This window comes from Dendropsophus ebraccatus, chromosome 12, assembly GCF_027789765.1.
Source record: "Dendropsophus ebraccatus isolate aDenEbr1 chromosome 12, aDenEbr1.pat, whole genome shotgun sequence".
Taxonomy (NCBI): domain Eukaryota; kingdom Metazoa; phylum Chordata; class Amphibia; order Anura; family Hylidae; genus Dendropsophus; species Dendropsophus ebraccatus.
The window spans coordinates 50,320,974-50,344,941 of NC_091465.1; the positions used below are offsets into that span (position 1 = coordinate 50,320,974).

Here is a 23,968-nt window from a genome sequence, read left to right on the forward strand (position 1 = left end):
TTACTATAAATTTCAGACTTAATGACAAGGTGAACCCCTCATCTACTTTGTAGTTACAAAATACATAGGGGTCCCTTTGTTGCCCATTGCAACCAATCACATTGCTATGGTAAAATGAAAACTGAGCTGTGATTGGTTGCTATGGGCAACGAAGAGACACCTACTGTAAGAACATTGTTCTCCCTGCTGTGTTTCTGTTCACTTTAATTGTTGTTTATAAAGATTGTTAAAAAAAAAAAAAAAAAAAAGTAGATGACGTAGGTAGATGAAGCCGGCGGAAGTGACGTTTTATCTACTCCAGCATGGACGGCAAGGGAGAACCCACATGGAGAAATACGGAGGAAGGAGAGGATGACGATATGGAGGGGACCGAGAGTGAAGAGGAAGAAGAGGATGAGGACGAGATCATGGAAGAAAACGAGGAGGGAGAGAAAAGTGAAGGTTCTCAGAGAGTGTACCTGCCCGGCGTGGAGCCCCTGAAAGAAGACGAGGAGCTGGTGATGGACCAGGACGCCTATGTTCTCTATCACCAGGCGCAGACGGGTGAGGACGGGCTGGGATCACACGGGGGAGGCTATCAGAGCCGCTGTACAGATGGAGGTCTGAGCTCTCTCCTCGTTTTCTAGGGTCTCCGTGTCTGAGCTTCGATGTAATCCCGGACAGTCTGGGGGACAGTCGCTCCGAGTACCCGCTGACTCTGTTCCTGTGTGCCGGGACCCAGGCTGATTCTGCACAGGGCAACAGGTAGGAACCGCAGCGTCTGCACATGACCATGTCTGCTGCATCACCTCTGCTGAAGGAGTAAGGAGGCGGCAGCAGCTCCATCATCCATCCCCCACCATGTGCAGCAGCTCCATCATCCATCCCCCACCATGTGCAGCAGCTCCATCATCCATCCCCCACCATGTGCAGCAGCTCCATCATCCATCCCCCACCATGTGCAGCAGCTCCATCATCCATCCCCCACCATGTGCAGCAGCTCCATCATCCATCCCCCACCATGTGCAGCAGCTCCATCATCCATCCCCCACCATGTGCAGCAGCTCCATCATCCATCCCCCACCATGTGCAGCAGCTCCATCATCCATCCCCCACCATGTGCAGCAGCTCCATCATCCATCCCCCACCATGTGCAGCAGCTCCATCATCCATCCACCCCCCCCCATGTGCAGCAGCTCCATCATCCATCCCCCCCCCCCCCATGTGCAGCAGCTCCATCATCCATCCACCCCCCCCCCCCCCATGTGCAGCAGCTCCATCATCCATCCACCCCACCCCTCCATGTGCAGCAGCTCAATCATCCATCCCCCCCATGTGCAGCAGCCCCATCACCCCCCCCCCCCATGTTCAGCAGCTCCATGCTCTGGGGACAGTGTAGTCTATTGTGCTGCTCCTTCCTGGAGAGAGAATGGAAACCTGACTGACACATTATTGAGGGATCTGTTACCTCACATCCATTGTAACCATAGTGATGGTGAGAGGCAGCCATGCTGCCAGTATGCTCAGGGTTTTCCTCTGTCTCCTTACATACATGGCCTGTGCTAGATCTACACTATGACAGCAGAGAAATAAATCCATGCAACACAAGCCTCAATCACTTCCATTCGCTAAGATGCTTCAAAACCCATGACACGGCCAAGTTGCTGTGTAGCCTTAGCTGTATTCTTATTGCTGTATTATAGCTGTAGATTTAGCATAAGAAGTGGATGATATCAAGAAAAAGCAAGGACACCTTTTGCTATAACCCATAGCTGTTATAAAGCTGCCCATACAGATAGTGTCAGCGAGTCTCATTGATATGTGCTGGATCAGCTGGCAAAACAGTCAGTGTACAGGGAGCTGGGCAAGATTACAGAATTAGCGGATGTCTCAATGCTACAGTATGCAGTTTCCATAACTCCAGGTCACTTCTATGTGAGATACAGAAACAGTGCAACACCACAGACTTTCTGTAGTCCTTGGTGCCTCTCTGCACGAATGTTTCTGACCCTAACATGAGGTGGGATGGGGCAGGGGGTCTCTTAAAGCCCTATTCCACCAACAGATCTGATGACAGATTATCTGCCAAAGATTTGAAGCCAAACCTAGGAACAGACTCTAAACAGGGAAAAGGTCATAAAGGAAAGACTGGATTTCTCCTCTTTTCAAATCCACTCCTGGGTTTGGCTTCAAATCTTTGGCAGATAATCTGTCGTCAGATCTGTTGGTGGAATAGGGCCTTTATTCTAGAGATAGATGCTTGTGTTGGATTGTATTAAAAGATAGGATGTTTTGTACATCTATCAGTTACAAAAGTGTTGAGACAATAAGTCTTCTATAAGCAACCTTTAACACATTGTACGAGACAAAGACACAAAAGTGGGAGGAGGGTGGATGTTTCCAGTGTAAAGTATTTTGCCCTTTTGACAAATTGAGCTATTGGCAGGCAAGGGTTACTGATAGCGTATGAGAGTGATAACTATAAGAATTGTTGTAGAAGTTATGGAAACATGTGCTTTATATGCTTACTCTTGTATTAATATAGGATACTAGTGATGAAGATGCACAACTTACATCGGACCAGCAAAGAGAAGAAGAGTGAATCTGATTCAGAAAGCAGTGAAAGTGAAGATGATGATGATGATGATGAAGATGAAGAGGAGAAGAAGCCACAATTAGAGTTGGCTATGGTTCCACACTATGGGGGAATTAACAGAATTCGGGTAAATACAACAGGGCTCCTTAGTTTCCTTGCCATACTGATTTTGTCTCTTTTACCTTGTGTCCACAATTAAAGAATCACTCCACGAAAAAAATCTTCTCTTATAAGGAAGATTTAGTTCTACAATATTATCCTGTTCCGGTCCCACTGCACATCCACGTGACTGTCATTGGCACGGGACTGTTTTCAGCCCCGCTCAGCCAATCAGTGCACGGCCCTGCTGCAGTCACTGATTGGCTGAGCGGGAGCAAGTAACGTATGCTGCGAGCGGCAGGGGGTTAAAGGGGCTGGTGTTACAAACTCGCAGCGGAATGAAAATTCCTCTGCAGGTATGTAACCCCATTGAAGTTCACGGATTTCACTGCAAACTCACAGTGCAAAATCTGCTGCGATTCCGATACATATGAAGCTTCCCTTACACACTGTCTTATCCGGCATTTGCCGTAATCTTCTGTGCACCACGGGACTCCCCTGTGCTACGTCACTGCACAACGCCAAAACCGGAAGTAGGCCGCACTGTGGAACGCTCGCTCCAGAGACGGAGGGATCCAACCGCTGTGGCCCGCCACTAACCTTCGACCACCCCGTGACTGCCACTAGCAGACCTCGAGGGTTCCAGTCCAGCTCACTTGGCAATCTTGCAACGGCTGGCGTGGTGAGTCGGGCTTATAGCGCTACACCGGCGCTTCACAGAGAGCTTCCCCCAGCTACTCCAACTAGGATAGCCCCAGCAAGATGGGAAGCTCCGCCTTCCTATTATCCTTTAAGAGGCCACACACAGAGCCTCCATACCCCATGCTTCCCGCAGGGACAGGAAACCACACTGAGGTTGAGAGGAGGGGCTAATCCTTTTATACTTCAGGTTTCCTGTCCTTGGAGGTGGGGTCCCTCTCTCTGTGGTGCTGTCATGTCGAAGGGGAAATAATTTTTAGAATGGATACTATACCTTGGGTGGCACAAAGAAGGACTGCTTGTAACATCATTACTCTCCCACTCTTTTTAATATCTTCAGGTCTCTACGCTTATGGACACTCCAGTCGCTGCAGTTTGGTCAGAAAAAGGTCAAGTAGAAATCTATGATCTGCAGAAGCAGCTGGCGGCAGTGTCTGACTCCCAGACTTTAGCTGCTTTTCTAAAAGAGGAACAGACTAAAATCAAACCCATCTTTTCTTTTTCTGGGCATATGACTGAGGGATTTGCTGTTGACTGGTCTCCAAAGATAGCAGGTATATTGCGTCTTAATAAGGACTTCACAAAAAACAAAAAAAAAAAAAAACATTTTCGAGGTTTTTTATTTTGTTTTACAAATGCATTTTGTACGTTTTGTAAATCAGGTCTTTACAGGGTGTCCACCATGATAGCCCCACATGAGACATTGTCTTCATAGACCTAATAGGAACAGAAACACAGGTTAAAACCCCCACCCCCTGCACCTTCCCAGTGTTTTCCTGTTTCTTCTAGATCCGGGTGAGAGGTTTCACCTGGGGTCTGTTATAGCTTCAGGAGAGGTTTATGGCCAAAGGTTGGGGACCAGACACCTTAGGGGGTCCCTCTCCATGGCAGCAGCCTTAGCAATGCAGGGGTTAATACTCCTGATTGCGGCCAGCATGCTGTCAGCGCTCCAAGGGGGTTTATGACGACTTATGTCCTGGGAAGCCCTTCTTAAATGTGGGCGGGTGTTTTCCTTCATGCCTGCTTCGCTCCCGTCCCTGGAGTCCCCTGTTTTTTGTACGTCTTGTAAATCAGGTCTTTGCATGTATCTGTGGAATATTTAACACATTCACACACAAAATATACAAATAAGTCTGCAAACTGTCCAGTGTTTTCTAACTAAATTTAATGTAATTTACTGTTTAGAAAATTGCTGATTTAAAATAGTTGTATTCTAAGGTGAAATTGAACAGTTTTATGCCATATGCTGATCACAACAGGAGAACTTTGAGTCTTATCTAAAAATCGTGTGTGTGTGTGTGGAAACATAATAAAGAATCTATACTTACCTGTCCCCATGCCCCCACAGTGCAGTCATCCCTTACAAGACCCCTGCTGACCTCCTCTAGCTCTCACTCCTGCAATGTTACATCCCAGCTGAGAAATATCTGCTCAGCCAGTCAGTGACTGGCTGAACAAGTACTTCCCGCCAGGACGTGCCGATGCAGGAAGAAACTTTAGACCAGCAGCTGTCAGTGAGCTGGTGACTCTGCACTGTGGGGGCGCAAGGATGGGTAAGCATAGTAATTTTTTTTTTTTATTGTGTCCCAGAGTTCTCCTTAACATTTAATAAACTTTTAATTAATAAATTGTTTGCAGGCAGACTGATTACTGGGGACTGTAACAAGAACATTCATTTGTGGAATCCTAAAGAAGGAGGGTCATGGCATGTCGACCAAAGGCCTTACACTGGTCACACGAAGTCTGTGGAGGATCTACAGTGGTCACCAAATGAAGCTACAGTAAGCAGAAAAATTGACTTGTAATAATAGTAAATGTGTTACAAAGCAACAACTACCAATCATATAACAGCTCATCCAACTGGGGCTGGGCAATTAAATTCATTCGCCAGTCACTGCCGGACAATTTAAAATTGTGCCAAAATCGCAAATTTGATTTTAGCTCCGCCACTCGCATGGGAGCGGGTAGTGCAAGCCTGTATTGTATTTTGAGCAAATAATAATTGTCCAAGTGCACATAGGGTAGAGGGGAGTCTCAGGTCACCACACTGAGTTGCAAGCACGGCTTGTGTAGATAACACTGCAATCGCCCCTACACAGCATGCTGAACTATGTGCTGGATAGCGTATAACATAAACCAGTCGCTGTATGTGGGGGCAGCTGTGGCACAGGCCGTGCTTCCCAGTCAGTGAGATAATTTATGACCTCCTGTGTCCTCTTCTATGCAGCATACAGGATCTTCAGATCAGCTAGCAAAAAATGTTATAATATTCGTAATCCTTAGAAAGGTGATTTGTAGCTCGCTTGCCTTTATTGCATTGCATAACTAGACCAATATGATATTCAGGAGCATTTTAAAGGTGTACTAAACTTATGCTATGTCACTAGAGGGCCGTGCTGCTTATGTATTAGTTTGTCATAAGGATACAGTCACATTTTGGTTATTTTTGGTTACTAATGGTAATATACTTACAGGTCTTTGCCTCCTGTTCGGTGGATGCTTCCATTCGGATTTGGGATGTCAGAGCGGCTCCCAATAAGGCCTGCATGCTGACAGCCAGCCAGGCACATGAAGGTGATGTAAATGTCATCAGCTGGAACAAACATGAGCCTTTTATCGTCAGCGGGGGGGATGATGGTGTTCTCAAGATCTGGGATTTGCGCCAGTTTCAGGTGAGTGTGGTACTGTGAATACGTAGCATGGTAACATCGTGCTCATGTTCTAAGTTTATAGAGGCTGTTGCATGGTTCCCGGTACTATTTTTGTAGCATGGCATCCAGAAAAAAAGCCCCTCCCCATGTTCTTTCAATATGTTACAGCTTGCAGCTCTATAGGAGCTTGGGTAAGCCTCTTTGAGCCTGTAACTCTTGTAGTGGAGAAAAGAAGCATTTTCCTATGTTATGGATGCACAAATGGATATATGGAAAGTACCATGTGTTTCCTTAATCTGTGTCAGCAGTTTGGACCATAAATTGCATCTGACATATTCCCTTTTAAGGGTGTCTACTGTATTGTACTGTACTGGATGTACTGTACTGTATTGCAGCAGATTTCACGCTGTTTTCCCTAGTGATATCCACTGCAATACTCTGTACTGTTAGCCACGTCCTGCTTAACTCAGCATCTGTCAGGCTAACAAGCAAATACATTACCTGTCCACGCTCCAGCTTGCTTCTCCGGCTCACTTGCTTCTCCAGGTCACTTCAATCCTCAGCTAGTCAGTGGCTGCGGGGAGAAAGCACACCGATTGGCTGAGCGGAACATCAGTGACCTGGGAGCCGGAGAAGTAAACTGGAGCGTGGACAGGTAATGTATTTGCTTGTTAGCCTGACTGATGCTACATTAGACTATGGCTACATTCTTGCAACAGAATGAAAATCCGCTGTGAGAATGTATAGGCCATAGAAGTACACAGTATCATAGTGGAACGGTACATGTAAAGGCACCGTAAAAGGAATCTGTCAGCACTCAGACCTGAGGTGCTTACAGTTTGATAGAGATGACAGTGCCCTAGTAGACATAGTACCTTTTGTACTGTCCGCAAAGGAGACTCAGCATAATCTTTCTTTTCTTATGGTAAAGAGTTGTGGCTCGTTGTTTGTGCCACGTTCTGGCACCCCTCACTACTCCTCCCTCTTTATTAATAACCATTCCGGCTGGTCTTCCAGTGCATGTTCCACTGATATGAAGCATCATGTGCACCCTGAATCCTTTCACCCCCGTCCACAAGCTTAGATCCTGCATACTCAGTATATAGCTGTATAACACTTGTCTGTGTCCTCTTTCTGCTCTAAAATCGATCCATTTCATCGGTGGACAGTGTCACCTAGACAAGGCTTCATGGCAGTTAGGCACTACCCTCCAGGTGGGTAAAGTGCCCAACGTAAGGGAGGTGACAGTATAACTTTAATCTGCGCAGGCACCATAGCTGGGAAGAGCTGTGTGCATGCTGATGGGCTTACAAACGCTGAGCCACAATTCCTCTTTGAGGGTATGTGCACACTTCGGAAAATCTGCGCTCGTCTACGACCGTGTCATAGACTCCATTCCATGCACAGGCGAATTCTGTCGTCCATCCAAAGAATGACCGCGTTCAATGGAGTCTATGACATGGGCGAGACGCGCAAGCAGCCCACTAGTGGCAGATTCCGTAATGGATTTGCACATACCCTGACTCTTCTTTATAAAAGAAAATAGAGATTGAGTTGAATCTTCTCCACAGACAGCTATGCAAAATTTACTGTCTGCTAAGGCACTGTCTATATATCACACTGTCAGCACCTCAAATCGGGTCAGAGTGCTGACAGATTCTCTTTAAGATCAAGAGACCCCTTTTAAAGTGTATGTGTCCTAAGCTGTAGGGGGTCTTCTCCCATTCTTCGTGATCTTTCCCTCCATGCTTTTATATACTGGATGAATGCATGTTGCAGCTACCAGCTGATTGTCATTTTTTTTTTTTTTTTTTTTAAAAGGGTTGTCTTGTAGACAGCTTCTTTAAAGGGGTAGTGCGGCGTTTCAAAATTATTCACTAAATAACACACATTACAAAGTAATACAGCTTTGTAATGTGTGTTATATAAGTGAATGGCCCCCTCCCCGTGTTCCCCCACCTCCGGAAGTGTGGTGCAGTATACTCAACAGATTACTGTCGACTGCGGTCGCCATCTTGAGTCGAACGTCATCTTCGGGAGCCTGGCCAGACCGTGCCAGCCGTCCCCCCCCCCCCCCCCCTCTGCATCATCATCAGCTGCTCAGCCGCGATTGGCTGAACAGTTATGCTTAGCCAATCGAGGCTGAGCAGCTGATGATGCGGCAGAGGGGGGCCAGCTGGAGCCGGGGTCAACAGTAATCTGTGTGTTATTTAGTGAATACTTTTTAAACGCTGCACTACCCCTTTGAAGCATGTATTCATTTAGGAAATAAAATCTTGCTTTCATTTATAAAAATTTTTTGACGTGATTGGACAGGACCTGGGGGCTAAGAGACTCCTTATTTCCTAAGAGGCTCAGGGGTTGTCTTGTGAGAAAATCCCTTTCAGTGTTACTTTTTCAGAGAATTTGTTTTAGATAATTAAGTGTTGTTTTTTTTTTTCCTCTCCTCTTCCCCCCCCCCCCCCACAGAAAGGAGTAAGTGTGGCTCGATTTAAGCAGCACACTGCCCCGATCACCTCTGTTGAGTGGCATCCCACAGACAGCGGGGTATTTGCAGTTGCTGGTGCTGATGATCAGATAACTCAGTGGGATCTTGCTGTGGAAAGAGATCAGGATCAAGAAGGTGAAACAGAAGATCCTACATTGCAAGCCATTCCACCACAGCTGCTGTTTGTTCACCAAGGTGAAAAGGACATTAAGGAGTTGCACTGGCATCCGCAGTGCCCGGGCCTAGTCATTAGCACAGCTTTGTCTGGCTTCAATGTGTTTCGTACTATCAGTGTGTGAGCCCATTTACTACCTACTGCTTTGGACTATTATTTTCATCTTAACATCTAAGGCTGAATATTACTGGAGTACTAATCAATGTAAATGACATAACCGCTATATACAGCCATGCTCTTGGTTGAGGGTGTATTTAATATGAACCAACAAGTATTGCCTTTTTATAAGCCTCCTACTTAATTTATAAGGAGTTGGTTATTTTAGACAAGCGTCTAACCTTTATCTCCAGAGAAGGGCTTGTGCTCGCTATCATACAAGTTTAGGTCCTTAGACTTGTATTGCTGTGCTCTTGTCAACACTGTGTGTTTTACAGAAAGTAATCTGAAGAAGAGTTTTCTCAACTACACTCATTATTAGCAATTTGCGTAAATGTTCTCAATATTACAGGGGAACAGGGTTAACTTCGTTTTAGTGAGATATTAAAATCTAAGGAAACGCCTCTGTGGGGTATCAGCTGATTCCATTTCACATCAAAATAGTAAAGCGGAACTTTGCTTCAAGATCTGACCAGGATTATGGATAATTAAATAAGTCTACTTGCTTTGCGTTTTGTGAAGTTACAAAGGGCAAATTTGTTTTCCCCTTTATAAGCAAACCTGGTGAATTAATTCACCTATGAATCAGCATAATGCCGAACAACACAATGCCAAAGACTTAAGTTGCTCTCTAACGTCCAGTGGCACTTGAGTGCATATGTAAGGTTGTATACAGATGGTTTATTTTCCTTGAAGCAGCATCAAGTGCCTTTGTTGCCATGTGGCAGATGTAATGCAGATATTTCTGTAGTTGGATGGATTTTGCCCTTACAGAGATCTCAATGTACTATGGCCCAGACATTTAGTCAACTCGTGTGCTATATTGTATCCAAATTTCTGGAGTCAATGGAAAGTAAAAAATAAAAATAAAGTGGTAACAAAGCCTTAGTGTGATCCACTGGCCTATTTATAGATCTGTTCACTGTGCAGTCATCATATTGAATATGCACTTTGATAGGGAAGGTAACAATATAATACGTGCAAGACTTGAGCAGACAGTCATACAGTTTAGACACTGAGACAAGGGGATGTAACAAATACTCTTCCCTCCCACTGTACTGTAATAAAAAATAAATACAATATACAATTCTCCAGCTACATTTTGTAATGTACCCCTTGGTGAGAGATTACTGAGTGCCAGGCATGCATCTACACTGCACGCATTTTGCCCAGTTGTGACAGATTTTAGAGGGGACACATTACTGGACTGGGAAAAGCAGATTTCCATGTAGGCTGTTAGATGTTGGGGCAGTGGTTCTGTGGGAGTACACACACAAATAGGCTCCAGTAGAGAAATATCAACGGCTTCTTGTCCACCATCCAGACAAAGGTCTACCATGTTCAGATTGTGTATGCATTAGGCTGGCACAACCTCTCTGTCCCTCCTTCCCGCCCTCCTCATCATCATCATTAGGAATGCACCAGGCAGATTTTCTACTATTCATCACCTGTGTCACCATGGCACATGGGCTGGATTGTTAAGGCACCTGTGCAATATTCACTGCAGAGGAATAGGAAAAATGGTCAAGTGGAGGGGTGGTGCAAAGTTAGGGCACAGATACTCTAAGCCACAGCCATTGGGCAACGGGGCTGCAAGTTTAAAAGTTATTTAGGACAATAACTGCATCACCTGCCGAACGGCCCCAGGACAGATCTTGGATTAAAAGCATCTATCCGAAGGTACAAGTAGTTTGAGGGGGGACAGATTGTGGGTACAGAGTTGATTTAAGCAGTATAGAGGCCTTGTGGTGAGCATTTCAATCCTGCTGTAGACCACCTAACAGTGTAATAGAATTTTATTTTATTTATTTTTTTTCAATTCTACAGTTTTCCTCAATAAACCTATCCTTTGGCTGTACTATTGTAATTATATGTGTATATATGTGTGTGGTGTGTTTTTTATCATTACATTCAGACACAAAGGGGCATATCTAGCAAAGTGTTTGCTCTATTTTTGGCTAATACTGAGTTTTTGAAGCAATTGGCTAGATTTCTTTAGTTACTTCCATATTTGCCATTTCTCTTTTTTTGCCAGGAGAGGCGTGTTTTTTTTTTACCTTATGTGTGATTTTTTTTTTTTTTTTTTTTTGTACGAAGAAATTGCATAGCAGTACTCCAGTGCAACCCTAATGTTGTAATATCTGACAACTGCACAAACAGGGAACTAGATAATACCATTTCCCCCTCCCCCCATAATGTTTCATTCAATTCCAACAACTCCTTGGTGTATTTGTTTTGTCAATAGCTCCTGCTGCCCATGATCATTATGGCAGATCAGCTTTACCTGGTTAAAAAGACGTAAAATACAGATCAAACGTTATATTTTTGCTGCCATTTGGAGCTACATTTATATAATGTTAACACAAAAAAAAAAATCAAAATTTCTGGATTTTCTGTATTAAAATGTCAGCTCCTAAATGGTAAGCCTTAATTATTGCCTTATGGATTTTTCAAATAAAAGCTCCATCCAATGGGAACTTGTGTAACGGAAAGAAATAAACACTATGCAGTGAGGAATGGCATGTTGGTTGGAGACTGGTCAACAGAAACAACACCATCATCCATGCTGAGGTTATATTTCCATACAACAGGTTTCTTGGTAGTGACTTCTCTCCATAGTCAGCATCCATGTAACCGTTCTATGTTTGGAGCCCATTGAGAGCAAGGAACATGAAGTAGAAATATAAAACTGGTGCCAGGACCTCACTGCAGCCCTGACCACTGTAATGAGGTATACCTCACTTGTCCCTCTTGGTTAGAAGAGCATAGCAGCACTGTCTTTTTTACGTTTGTGCCCAAGCGTCCTGCAGTGATGATGTCACTCAGTGCAATGCCCTCATCTTGCGGGAAGCAGATAGCAATATAATGTGCATGGAAGCGCATTGGATCTCCTGTAATGAAACAAAACAATTGCTATGACTGTTCCAGAAATGTAAGCTAGCAGTCCAATGTGTGGACATTTGTGAGTTAGAAAACCACAACTATAGTTACAAGCACAATAGACCTGCAGCTGTCTGACCATATCGCTCATGCAAAAGGTGTCTGTTGTGATACACACATTCTACTCCCTCCTGAACAAAATACATACAACAGACTTAAAGGGATTATCCAGCGGTACAAAAACACAGACGCTTTCTTCCAGAGCACCACTCTTGTCTCCAGTTTGGGTGGAATTTTGTAACTCAGTTCCATTGCAGTAAATGGCGCTTTAGGGCAGCTTCACACCCCGTATCACAGCAGATTTGATCTAAATAACCGAACACAGCCTCAAATCTGCACCATCAAATCTGCTGCAGATCCTGTATGTGTGAATGCACCCTAAGGGTACGTTCACACTTACCGGATCCGCGGCGTATTTTCTGCTGCGGATTCGCAGATTTCATTTAAATAACTGAACACAGCATCAAATCTGCACCATCAAATCTGCTGTGGATCTGCTGCAGATCCTGTAGGTGTGAACGCACCCTTAAGAGGTATTCCAGGAAAAAATTACTTTTTCCCTATCCACAGGATAGAGGGAAAAATAGGAGACTGCGAGGGTTTACGACCTCTGTACCACCAACCGGCTCTGTAACTAGAGACAAGATGTGTGCTGTCTCTGGAAGAAAGTGTTTTTGTAGATCTGGATAACACCTTTAAGTAGTTCGCACACCAAGAGTAAGTTCCTTGTGAATATAATATCCATGTGCCGGTACAGCGCTGAGTTAATACATATGAGAATTTAAAGCAACATTTCAGGCTGGGAAGTCCCACCTTAGGTCTCGTGGAACATGCCAAAAACTGTAGGCTGACAGGGTACAGGCCAATTCCAGTGCCCCTCATGTGTATTTGAAAGGATCACTGATGGTATATCCTGTAGCTGGCACGGCCCAAAACGTCACTTTAAATTTTCAAATGTATCGGTACACAGTGTATTTACTGCACATGTCTAATAATATGAGGATCAGAAGCAGATCACTCCTGGTGATAGGGAATCCTCTTCATGAGACAGGGATTTGTTATGCATCCTTAATTTTTCCATTATATTAAACATGTTATCTGGTTTTCTATATCGTTGGAAGAGAATAGAAAGTAAGAGTGTGTGCTTAGCTCTCTACACTCCCCCAGTGTTCTGCTAATGTGTCTCCAGCTCTCTCACTGAACGATCCCTCCTCCACTTCAGAGACCAGCTCAGCTCTGCAGTGACAGCCCGCTCAGTAAAAGGTATATGCACACAGTAATTCTGTAGGAAAACTGTGCGGAATCCGCTGCTCATCCAAGCGCTCCCACTTCCCTCTCCGCCAGCTCCATAAGAATTGGCCAGAGAATTGACGTCTCAGCGAAATCCACCGGAGCATATAATGGAGCCAGCGGAGAAAGGAGGGATGAGTGGCGGATTCTGCAGAGTTTTCCGACAGAATTACTATGTCTGCATATACCCTCAGTCACTGACTGAGGCGGGACTGCGTGGAGAGGTAATCATACACTATTACATTCTATAAACTTCCAATGATTCTTGAAAAGTTTTCCCTAATCAGATAACACTCTAATAGCCTATAAAAGAGTGTACATATAGTACTGACAGGAATATGGTACCTGGATAAACAAGAAAATCTCCACCAAACTTGCCACCACTGGTGAGGTAGTAGCCTTTCTGCCAAAGATCCCTGAAAATCTTGTAGCGGTCTTCATGCTTTCTCTGGCCCGCGTATGGCCATTCTGATGAGACTTCCTGTATATCCACCTCTTCTTCATTTCTAGGGTGTACCTGGGCAGTCGGAATCTGCACCATCATTGCCTCCTTTGGAAAGTTAAATGTCTTTTCTAGGTTAAGCAGTTCTTTAATAGGACCTTGAGAGGATGACTTCATCTGTTCTTCTGTGATCACAACAATAACAATTGTTAATATGAACAGCATTACAAATACGGAGAAGAAACAAAATGGTGCAGAACCTGCGGCCTATGATGCTTTTCATCACCCCTAACCAGCAGGTAACAGGCATGCATGTCAGAAAGTTAGATAGATTTGTAATTTACTTCTATAAAAAAAAAAAAAAAAAAAAAAAAAAATCTCAAATCTTCCAGTACTTATCAGCTGCTGTATGTCCTGCAGAAAATGTTTTATTTTCAGTCTGACACAGTGCTCTCTGCTGCCACCTCTGTCAGTGTCAGGAACTGTCCAGAGCAGGAGAGGCTTTCTATGAGGATTTGCTACTGCTCTGGGCTTTTCCTGCAGCAGAGAACACTGTGTCAGACTGGAAAAATATACACCACTTCCTGCAGGACATACAGCAGCTAAGTAGTACTGGAAGACTTGAGATTTTAAAAAATAGGAGTAAATTACGAATCTATATAACTTTCTGAAACTAGTTGATCTGAAAAACATTTTTTCACCAGAGTACCCCTTTAAGGAAGGGGTATTAAAAAAAATTGTCCCCTAAATGTCCAGATGTTGTTTATTGCATGGTACATTGACATTATGGTGCATGTTATGTAAACCAGTTTTGTGGTGCAAGCTACACTATATTTCTGGTGCAGGCAGTTTATACTATAAAAATTCCTTTAGAAGCCATTCACAGGTCCCCAGTATACAGTCCATGCAATAACTGTATACTGCAGACTGGACCTTGAAACTTCTGACATCATCATTTATAATACCAGGAGCTTCGAAACTGTTTAAATATTTCTGCTACTGTACTAACACATAATGTATGAAGATGTTGGGAGTTTCAAGGTCTGGTCCGCTGTATACAGACCGTATATTGTGGACGTGTGAATGGCCCCTTAATCTGACATTATTGGGACCTGAGAACCATTGAAAGGATCTCAACATGTATAGTTAAAGTAAAAACTCCTGATCTGCTGGAAGCAGATGCCAGTGGCGGTATTACTAGTGCAGAGCATTCGCTGGTAATGCCAGTGGCCACATACCTTCTTGCTCCACACGCGGCCTTTTCCTCTTGCTTCTACCTTCTGCAATCTGCTCTGACAAGCTTTCCAATGTGCGCCTCTTTTCCTGCAAGGCGAGCTTCCGCTGTTCTTCATAGCTATGGTGCAGAAACTGTGTATAGGTCTCTTTATCATCGCCAGCCATGGAGATATCTTTTCCATCCTGTAAGTTAGTTAGTACAAAGACATAATAACTGCTTCAGGAATAGAAGTACAGCCAATTCATCATGAGACTAACACAATATGGATGGACACATGTACAGCAGGGGTACGCTGTATCGTGCCATGTATCACTGTACATGTTCAGTATTTAGGCGAACTGTCACCTGCAAAATCATACGGTGCAGATACCAAGGTGTCTCCTCCTGCTCAACACCAATGAGCGAGTGACCATTCACAATAAGAGTGAGCGAGAGATGAGGTAGTACCTCTGATCCTCAGCTGGGTGACAGAAGAGATCAGAGAAACTTTTACTGCCTAGAAAATGAACATTTATTATTAATTTACTGTCTCTCCATTTGTTTGGACCCATACTCATTGCATGCAGTGTTTTGGCGAGTGTCTAAAGTATAAAAATGACTATAAAAACAGTATTACTATTCTTTTAAAGTGTTCTTTGACGTAAAATAAGAAAAAAACACTTTGCATAGACTTGTCAAAAAGTCTTGGTGATGACACTCCCCCATTTGATATAGCTGGGAGAAGCATGTGGTGGTGTGCTTCACTCCTTGGATCCAACTTATTGCAAGACAGCTCTGCAAACCTATAATAGTCTGTCTCCTGCAGTAAGACGGATTGAGCACCAAGCGGGGCGGCCTTAGACCCCCGGCTAATCAAAACTAGTGACAGTACCATGATAATTCTCCTGTCTGTGTTACAGTGTATGGTCCCTGTTTCTATAACACGGTCCCACAGATAAGTCAGTTACACTTACTCTATGTGCCATAATAATACACACCGGTGACACTGTGGATTCCTGGTCTGCCGGGCGGTGCCGTACCAGTCGTGCTGCCCCTATGTCTACCAGCAGCTGGGCTTCCTCAGGCAGAAGTTGTAGCGGGAGGCCGAGCCGTGTGTTCTGTCTGGGTTTCCTCGCCAATGACCCTACCAGGTTTCCTACTACTCCATGCTCCTCCCGGATCTTGCGGGCATCTTCTTCTCTCCATACCAAGGCTTTTCCTTCCTGAAGATGGATTCGGATCCTAGAAGATTCTTTGTAAGTGCAAAAGAACCAAACATGTAAAAGCATTAAGAGGAATTGTAGAGACATGTCCTGTCCTCACCATTACAGTGCCACCTGCTCTATCACCACAGCAGGGCACCACGTCCTCACCCGTACAGCACCAGCTCCTGACCACCTGCTCTATCACCACAGCAGGGCACCACGTCCTCACCCGTACAGCACCAGCTCCTGACCACCTGCTCTATCACCACAGCAGGGCACCACGTCCTCACCCGTACAGCACCAGCTCCTGACCACCTGCTCTGTAACCACAGCAGGGCACCACGTCCTCACCCGTACAGCACCAGCTCCTGACCACCTGTTCTATCACCACAGCAGGGCACCACGTCCTCACCCGTACAGCACCAGCTCCTGACCACCTGCTCTATCACCACAGCAGGGCACCACGTCCTCACCCGTACAGCACCAGCTCCTGACCACCTGCTCTATCACCACAGCAGGGCACCACGTCCTCACCCGTACAGCACCAGCTCCTGACCACCTGCTCTGTAACCACAGCAGGGCACCACGTCCTCACCCGTACAGCACCAGCTCCTGACCACCTGCTCTGTAACCACAGCAGGGCACCACGTCCTCACCCGTACAGCACCAGCTCCTGACCACCTGTTCTATCACCACAGCAGGGCACCACGTCCTCACCCGTACAGCACCAGCTCCTGACCACCTGTTCTATAACCACAGCAGGGCACCATGTCCTCACCCGTACAGCACCAGCTCCTGACCACCTGCTCTGTAACCACAGCAGGGCACCACGTCCTCACCCGTACAGCACCAGCTCCTGACCACCTGCTCTATCACCACAGCAGGGCACCACGTCCTCACCCGTACAGCACCAGCTCCTGACCACCTGCTCTGTAACCACAGCAGGGCACCACGTCCTCACCCGTACAGCACCAGCTCCTGACCACCTGCTCTATCACCACAGCAGGGCACCATGTCCTCACCCGTACAGCACCAGCTCCTGACCACCTGCTCTATCACCACAGCAGGGCACCACGTCCTCACCCGTACAGCACCAGCTCCTGACCACCTGTTCTATAACCACAGCAGGGCACCATGTCCTCACCCGTACAGCACCAGCTCCTGATCACCTGCTCTATCACCACAGCAGGGCACCATGTCCTCACCCGTACAGCACCAGCTCCAGACCACCTGTCCTTACATCACAGCAGGGCACCATGTCCTCACCCGTACAGCAGCAGCTCCTGACCACCTGCTCTATCACCACAGCAGGGCACCATGTCCTCACCCGTACAGCACCAGCTCCTGACCACCTGCTCTATCACCACAGCAGGGCACCACGTCCTCACCCGTACAGCACCAGCTCCTGACCACCTGTTCTATCACCACAGCAGGGCACCATGTCCTCACCCGTACAGCACCAGCTCCTGATCACCTGCTCTATCACCACAGCAGGGCACCATGTCCTCACCCGTACAGCACCAGCTCCAGACCACCTGTCCTTACATCACAGCAGGGCACCATGTCCTCACCCGTACAGCAGCAGCTCCTGACCACCTGCTCTATCACCACAGCAGGGCACCATGTCTTACACTGGCAGCAGCAGCTCCCTCAGGGGACACAGCCCATGCCAGCCGTCATACCCTGCAATGTCCCCATGACAGCCCAGGATATGACTACAGCACAGCCCACATACAACAGTACTCCCACTATACACTGATAGTCTATAACCACGTGTTATCGGACTACTACTCCCAGCATGTTTCGCCCGACAGTGCAGATAAGAATTATCGTGTGTTGCACGTTTACCCCATGGTTTACCTGCAGTGGCCGCACTATGCACGCCGCCCTTTTCCAGAGTGCGGGACTCCATGTGTGCGCTGGGCTGTACGGACCGCCTCCTCCTACGTTACAGCAGGCGATGGATGGGAGGCCCAGACCAACCAGATCTCGCTGTCAGCGAGGAATAGTGAGCGGGACCAAGACCGGCGTGTGAGCGGAGGGGCGGGCACTGAGCGGCGGCCCCTCCCTGTCACTGACGCACAGAAGGGGAGGAGCCCGGATGCTGCAGTGGAGAAGGTCACGTGATTTGCTAGCTGTCAGCGCTGGTGGCACGTGGAGCGGTGGTGTCGCCTTCATGTAGTTCTCTCCACATGCGCGGGGGGGCGCTGCCAGCTATTGTGTCATAAGTAACAGCGGCTAGAGCCGGCCTATGACTGATTATCAGGTTCGGGTTTAGCTTTGTGGTTAGTGTGAAAAATGTGGGATTTATAAGTGTCTGTGAGGAGACACTATGGGGGAGATTTATCAAACTGGTGTGTTAGAGCATGATGTGACTTGTAGTTCTGCAGCAGTACACTTATTGCAATATTTAACCCTTGGCTCTCCTGATATATTTTACCTAACTGGATAACCTATTTAATAGGGGCAGATGAGAACAGTAGTGAGGTGTAGCTGGCACAGAAGCCCTAGGCCCTAAAGCACCCCAATAAAAAGACAAATTGTAGAGGTGTCTACAGCATTGTTAAGCCCAATACAACAGTTGCAGCAGCTATATGTATGTTGGTCAGAAACAAAAGGGAAAATTCTATATTTGAATACCCAGCAGTCCTAACTGTAATATTGGCATTGCTATACTTTGTTCAGTAACAGTGTTATAATATGATAATATAACATATAATTCTCGGCACTCACCAGTTCAATCTTTCAAGTCTTTATTGTATTATTCCATCATCGGTGAAACAAAAAACTTTACAGGACGCATTTCAGTTTCTCGCCTTTATAAGGGCGAGAAGCCGAAACGCGTCCTGTAAAGTTTTTTGTTTCACCGATGATGGAATAATACAATAAAGACTTGAAAGATTGAACTGGTGAGTGCCGAGAATTATATGTTATATACAGCGGGACTTGTTCTCATCTACGAGCACCACCCAGTGACAGAGTGCCGAGCTTGTATAAGAATAATGTGATAATATGGCAACATGTATGGTGATAATAGTTGTTCCTTGCATAATGGTATACTGTCACTGCTTGACTATTATGTAGAAGTAAATTATCGCACATACAAAACTGTCATAGCGTTGTAGTCATGGCAATATATATATATGTATACCTATTACAAAGCAACTGCAGCGCTCAGGAAAATAAACTTGTATTGGTGGTTCAATCCATACAAAAACACACGGTTAACATAAGCGACATTTTATATATATATATATATATATATATATATATATATATGAAGAAAACTGCAAAATTATTATTTTGTCTAGTTTTAGGCTATGTTCACACAATGTACTTTTTCCTAAAAGAACAGCTACTGTTTTCAATGAAAACAGCGGGCGTTCTTTTTAACCTGGGGGCAGCATGAAATCAATGCAATGTCGGCTATGCCATGCACATGGCACTCCGACAACGACCGTTGTTTGTGTGAGGCCGTGCAAAAGAATGATCATATCAATTAATAACGGCTGCTGTTCCACGAACAACAGCCGCTATAAATCTTCCATACACACATGTATGCAGTCTGTACATCCGTGGTGTGTAGGAATATCAATGCTTAATTAATTTCCAGACACACCCTAAGCCATATTTAAATAAATGTTCCTGTGGCTGTCAGAGCTCTGACATCTGCAGGAACATGCAAACACCTGCCGGTGTTCGGCCAGTATAAAAACCGACAGAAAGAAATTCTCGAGGAAATTGTAGAGGAAAATTTACTGCTTGAAATACCTATTTAGCAGAATTCAAGCGGAATTGGAGCAGAATTTAAGCCCTATTGACTTCTATAGGATTCCTCTAGCAGAATGCGCCCAAAGGCCGGGTTCACATTAAGGAATCCGCGCTGATTAATTCCGGCGGATTCCGGCGCTAGTACACGCTCATGGCTGTGCGCCTTTCCGCCCATGCCATAGACACCATTCTATGCACGGGCGGATTTCGCATTCTTTCGTCAGAATGCCTGTGCATAGAATGGTGTCTATGGCATGGGCGGAAGACGCGCAGCCGTGAGCTCGTACTAGCGACGGAATCCGGCGAGATTTATCCACGTTGATTCTGTAATGTGAACCCGGCCAAAAAATAGGACATGTCCTATTTTTATCCGGAATTCCGTCCTGGATGCCACCATAGAAGTCTATGGGAGCGCCGGAATCACGGGCACTTTCCTGATGTACATCAGGGAAGTGCCCGTGATTCCGGATATGTGAGAGCCCGCCGGCCCCCGCAACTACTGGCACCCCTGCCTCACCACCCCCCCCCGAACCGCAAAGCAGCCGTCCAATCCGGACCCCCCTCCGCCACATCCCCCCCCGGAGCGCAAAGCAGCTGCCCGATCCGCACTCCCCCCCCCCCCCCCCCCCCCCCGGACCGCAAAGCAGACGCCCTATCCGCCAGACGCCCCCACCGGACCGCAAAGCAGCCGCCCGATCAGCAAACCCCCCCCAGACCGGACAGCTGCCCGCCCTGAACTATTCGCTCTCCTCTGCCCGACCGGACAGCAGTCGCCCGATCACCCCCACCCAAGGGCGTAGCTAAAGGCTGATGGGCCCTGGTGCAAAATGTTAGCTTGGGGCCCCTCCATCTCACCCGATCAGGCAAAGTCATATCTAACGTCATATCCAATTACTCTAATGTGCCACCATGTTCTAATGCACTGTCACTGCCTCCACCTCATGTACTGCACTACTGCCCCCTATAATTAATGGACTGTACTGTGTCATTATCTAATCATTGTATTCCAATCTTTGACTCTCCAGCTGAAAAACTACAACTCTCATCATAAACTGCCAGTTGGAAACAATGGGGGTTGTAGTGCTGCAACCTGAAGAGCCACATGCTGCAAAACTACAACTCCCATAATAAACTGTCAGCAGGGCACGATGAAGTTTGAACTTTTGCAACCTGGGGAAGTCACCTGATATCACCTGCAGTCCTATGTAACACCACAGATAACAGTGATATCCCTCTGAGTACAGATAATGAAGTAGTCACCTGCAGTCCTATGTAACACCACATAACACAGTGGTATCTCTGAGTACAGATAATGTAGTAGATGTCACCTGCAGTCCTATGTAACACCACAGATAACAGTGATATCCCTCTGAGTACAGATAATGTAGATGTCACCTGCAGTCCTATGTAACGCCACAGATAACACAGTGATATCTCTGAGTACAGATAATGTAGTAGATGTCCCCTGCAGTCCTATGTAACACCAAAGATAACACAGTGATATCTCTGAGTACAGATCATGTAGTAGATGTCCCCTGCAGTCCTATGTAACACCACAGATAACACAGTGATATCCCTCTGAGTACAGATAATGTAGTAGTCACCTGCAGTCCTATGTAATAGCACAGATAACACAGTGAAATCTCTGAGTACAGATAATGTAGTAGTCACCTGCAGTCCTATGTAACACCACAGATAACACAGTGATATCTCTGAGTACAGATAATGTAGATGTCACCTGCAGTCCTATGTAACAGCACAGATAACACAGTGATATCTCTGAGTACAGATAATGTAGTAGTAGTCACCTGCAGTCCTATGTAACACCACAGATAACACAGTGATATCTCTGAGTACAGATAATGTAGTAGTAGTCACCTGCAGTCCTATGTAACACCACAGATAACACAGTGATATCTCTGAGTACAGATAATGTAGTAGCTGTCACCTCGGGGCACCCCTACTAAATGATGTTCTACAAAATAAGAAAAGTGTCATACAGTGACTCACAGGTGACGTCTTCTTTGATCTGAGGCGTCACTTTCCCTTTTCCTCTCCATCCGGCCCAGACCTCCAGGATGATTCCTTCCAGATATGTTTCATCTTTTCAGAACCTGCGAGACAAACAATTTAGGCTCCGCACATTCCTAACAACTTCCTTTCCTTTCTCCCTCCTGTAGGCTCCCAAAGTAACTGCGCTGTGTGGGATGCCCCCTGTATGTAGGATCCCCTGCTGTGCCCCCATGAGCTAATAATGCCCCCAGAGGTGCCCCATGAGCTAATAATGCCCTCAGAGGTGGCCCCATGAACTAATAATGCCCCCAGAGGTGCCCCCATGAGCTAATAATGCCCCCAGAGATGTCACATGAACTAATAATGCCCCCAGAGGTGCCCCCATGAGCTAATAATGCCCCCAGAGATGTCACATGAACTAATAATGCCCCCAGAGGTGCCCCCATGAGCTAATAATGCCCCCAGAGGTGCCCCCATGAACTAATAATGCCCCCAGAGGTGCCCCCATGAGCTAATAATGCCCCCAGAGGTGCCCCCATGAACTAATAATGCCCCCAGAGGTTCCCCCATGAACTAATAATGCCCCCAGAGGTGTCCCATGAACTAATAATGCCCCCAGAGGTGCCCCCATGAGCTAATAATGCCCCCAGAGGTTCCCCCATGAACTAATAATGCCCCCAGAGGTGTCCCATGAACTAATAATGCCCCCAGAGGTGCCCCCATGAGCTAATAATGCCCCCAGAGGTGCCCCCATGAACTAATAATGCCCCCAGAGGTGCCCCCATGAGCTAATAATGCCCCCAGAGGTTCCCCCATGAATTAATAATGCCCCCAGAGGTGTCCCATGAACTAATAATGCCCCCAGAGGTGCCCCCATGAGCTAATAATGCCCCCAGAGGTGCCCCCATATACTAATAATGCCCCCAGAGGTGCCCCCATGAGCTAATAATGCCCCCAGAGGTGCCCCCATGAACTAATTATGCCCCCAGAGATGCCCCCATGAACTAATAATTCCCCCAGAGGTGCCCCCATATACTGCTAATGCCCCCAGAGGTCCCCCCATGAACTAATAATGCCCCCAGAGGTGCCCCCCCCCCCCAACAACAAAAAAAAACAACATACTCACCTAATCCGCGCTGCAGCAGCTCTTCCTCCTCTTCGGGCTCCATCTTGCGAGCCGCGGGGACGGGACTTCCGGCAGACGTGATGACGTCACATGATCACGCCTGCCGGAGAGGTCACGTCCCGGCATCCCATAGGCTGCTGGTATGAAGTGCCGGCAGCCTATGGGAGTGAATACAGGAGGAGGACGCTGACAGGTCCTGCTCCTGTATTCTGATCGCTTTAATGTTCCGCCCGCTCACTATGCGGGCGGAACATCAAAGCGATGTCTGCATCCCGAGAAGCTGGCCGCAGCTTCTCGGGATGTTCAGAGACAAGTTGCAAGCGTAGGGGCCGGTCGCCATGACGACCGCTGCGAACCCTATAGCTACGCCACTGCCCCCACCCCCGGAACCCACCACCAGCGGCGGCAGCCGCCGACAGGTGAGTTAAACATCCCGCACTCCCCCCCCCCTCGGCAGAACTAAAACTCCCATCACGCAGGCCATGATGGGAGTTGAAGTTCTGCACCCTGTGGCCATCCAGGTTGCAGAAGTACAACTCCCATCATGCCTTGCTGACAGGCCATGATGGGAGTTGTAGTTCTGCAGCCTGCGGCCTTCCAGGTTGCAGAAGTACAACTCCCATCATGCCTTGCTGACAGGTCATGAGGGAAGTTGTACTTCTGCTGCCTGTGGCCATCCAGGTTGCAGAAGTACAACTCCCATCATGGCTCTGCTGGCAGGCCATGATGAGAGTTGTAGTTCTGCACCCTGTGGCCATCCAGGTTGCAGAAGTACAACTCCCATCATGCCTTGCTGACAGGCCATGATGGGAGTTGTAGTTCTGCAGCCTGCGGCCTTCCAGGTTGCAGAAGTACAACTCCCATCATGCCTTGCTGACAGGCCATGGTGGGAGTTGTTGTTCTGCAGCCTGTGGCCATCCAGGTACACTAGGGGCTGTGTGTTGGCATACTAGACTATATTATCTCATCAGGAAATCCTGAAGACTTTTTCTGATGGTAAAAACGGATTACTGTCAGGAAATCCTGATACTTTCCTGATGACATTTGAGGTCTCCTGATCAGGATTTCCTGACAGTAAAAACTGACACGGACGTGTGAATGGGGCCTTAAGAAAATACGTAG

The 23,968-nt window shown here is 46.7% G+C and overlaps 2 protein-coding genes and 1 long non-coding RNA gene across 3 annotated transcripts; 1 reads left to right on the forward strand and 2 right to left on the reverse strand.

Moving 5' to 3' along the window:
* Window positions 1–282: 282 nt before the first annotated feature.
* GRWD1 (glutamate rich WD repeat containing 1) lies at window positions 283–9,710 on the forward strand. Its single transcript, XM_069948167.1, has 7 exons — window positions 283–543; window positions 627–744; window positions 2,525–2,702; window positions 3,714–3,927; window positions 5,012–5,154; window positions 5,848–6,045; window positions 8,494–9,710. Exons 1-7 carry the CDS (start codon window positions 303–305, stop codon window positions 8,809–8,811), a joined length of 1,410 nt encoding a protein of 469 aa, XP_069804268.1. The 5' UTR covers window positions 283–302; the 3' UTR covers window positions 8,812–9,710.
* Window positions 3,978–5,986, reverse strand: LOC138769596 (uncharacterized). The gene is made up of 2 exons (XR_011359271.1): window positions 5,846–5,986; window positions 3,978–4,461 (listed from the first exon to the last, which is right to left on the reverse strand). It is a non-coding gene; the product is annotated as an uncharacterized lncRNA (long non-coding RNA).
* A 1,276-nt stretch (window positions 9,711–10,986) lies between the features above and the next one.
* TSEN34 (tRNA splicing endonuclease subunit 34) lies at window positions 10,987–17,883 on the reverse strand. Its single transcript, XM_069947379.1, has 5 exons — window positions 17,797–17,883; window positions 15,730–15,983; window positions 14,754–14,934; window positions 13,419–13,700; window positions 10,987–11,734 (listed from the first exon to the last, which is right to left on the reverse strand). The coding sequence occupies exons 1-5, from the start codon at window positions 17,846–17,848 to the stop codon at window positions 11,547–11,549; spliced, it is 957 nt and encodes a 318-aa protein (XP_069803480.1). The 5' UTR covers window positions 17,849–17,883; the 3' UTR covers window positions 10,987–11,546.
* Window positions 17,884–23,968: the final 6,085 nt, after the last annotated feature.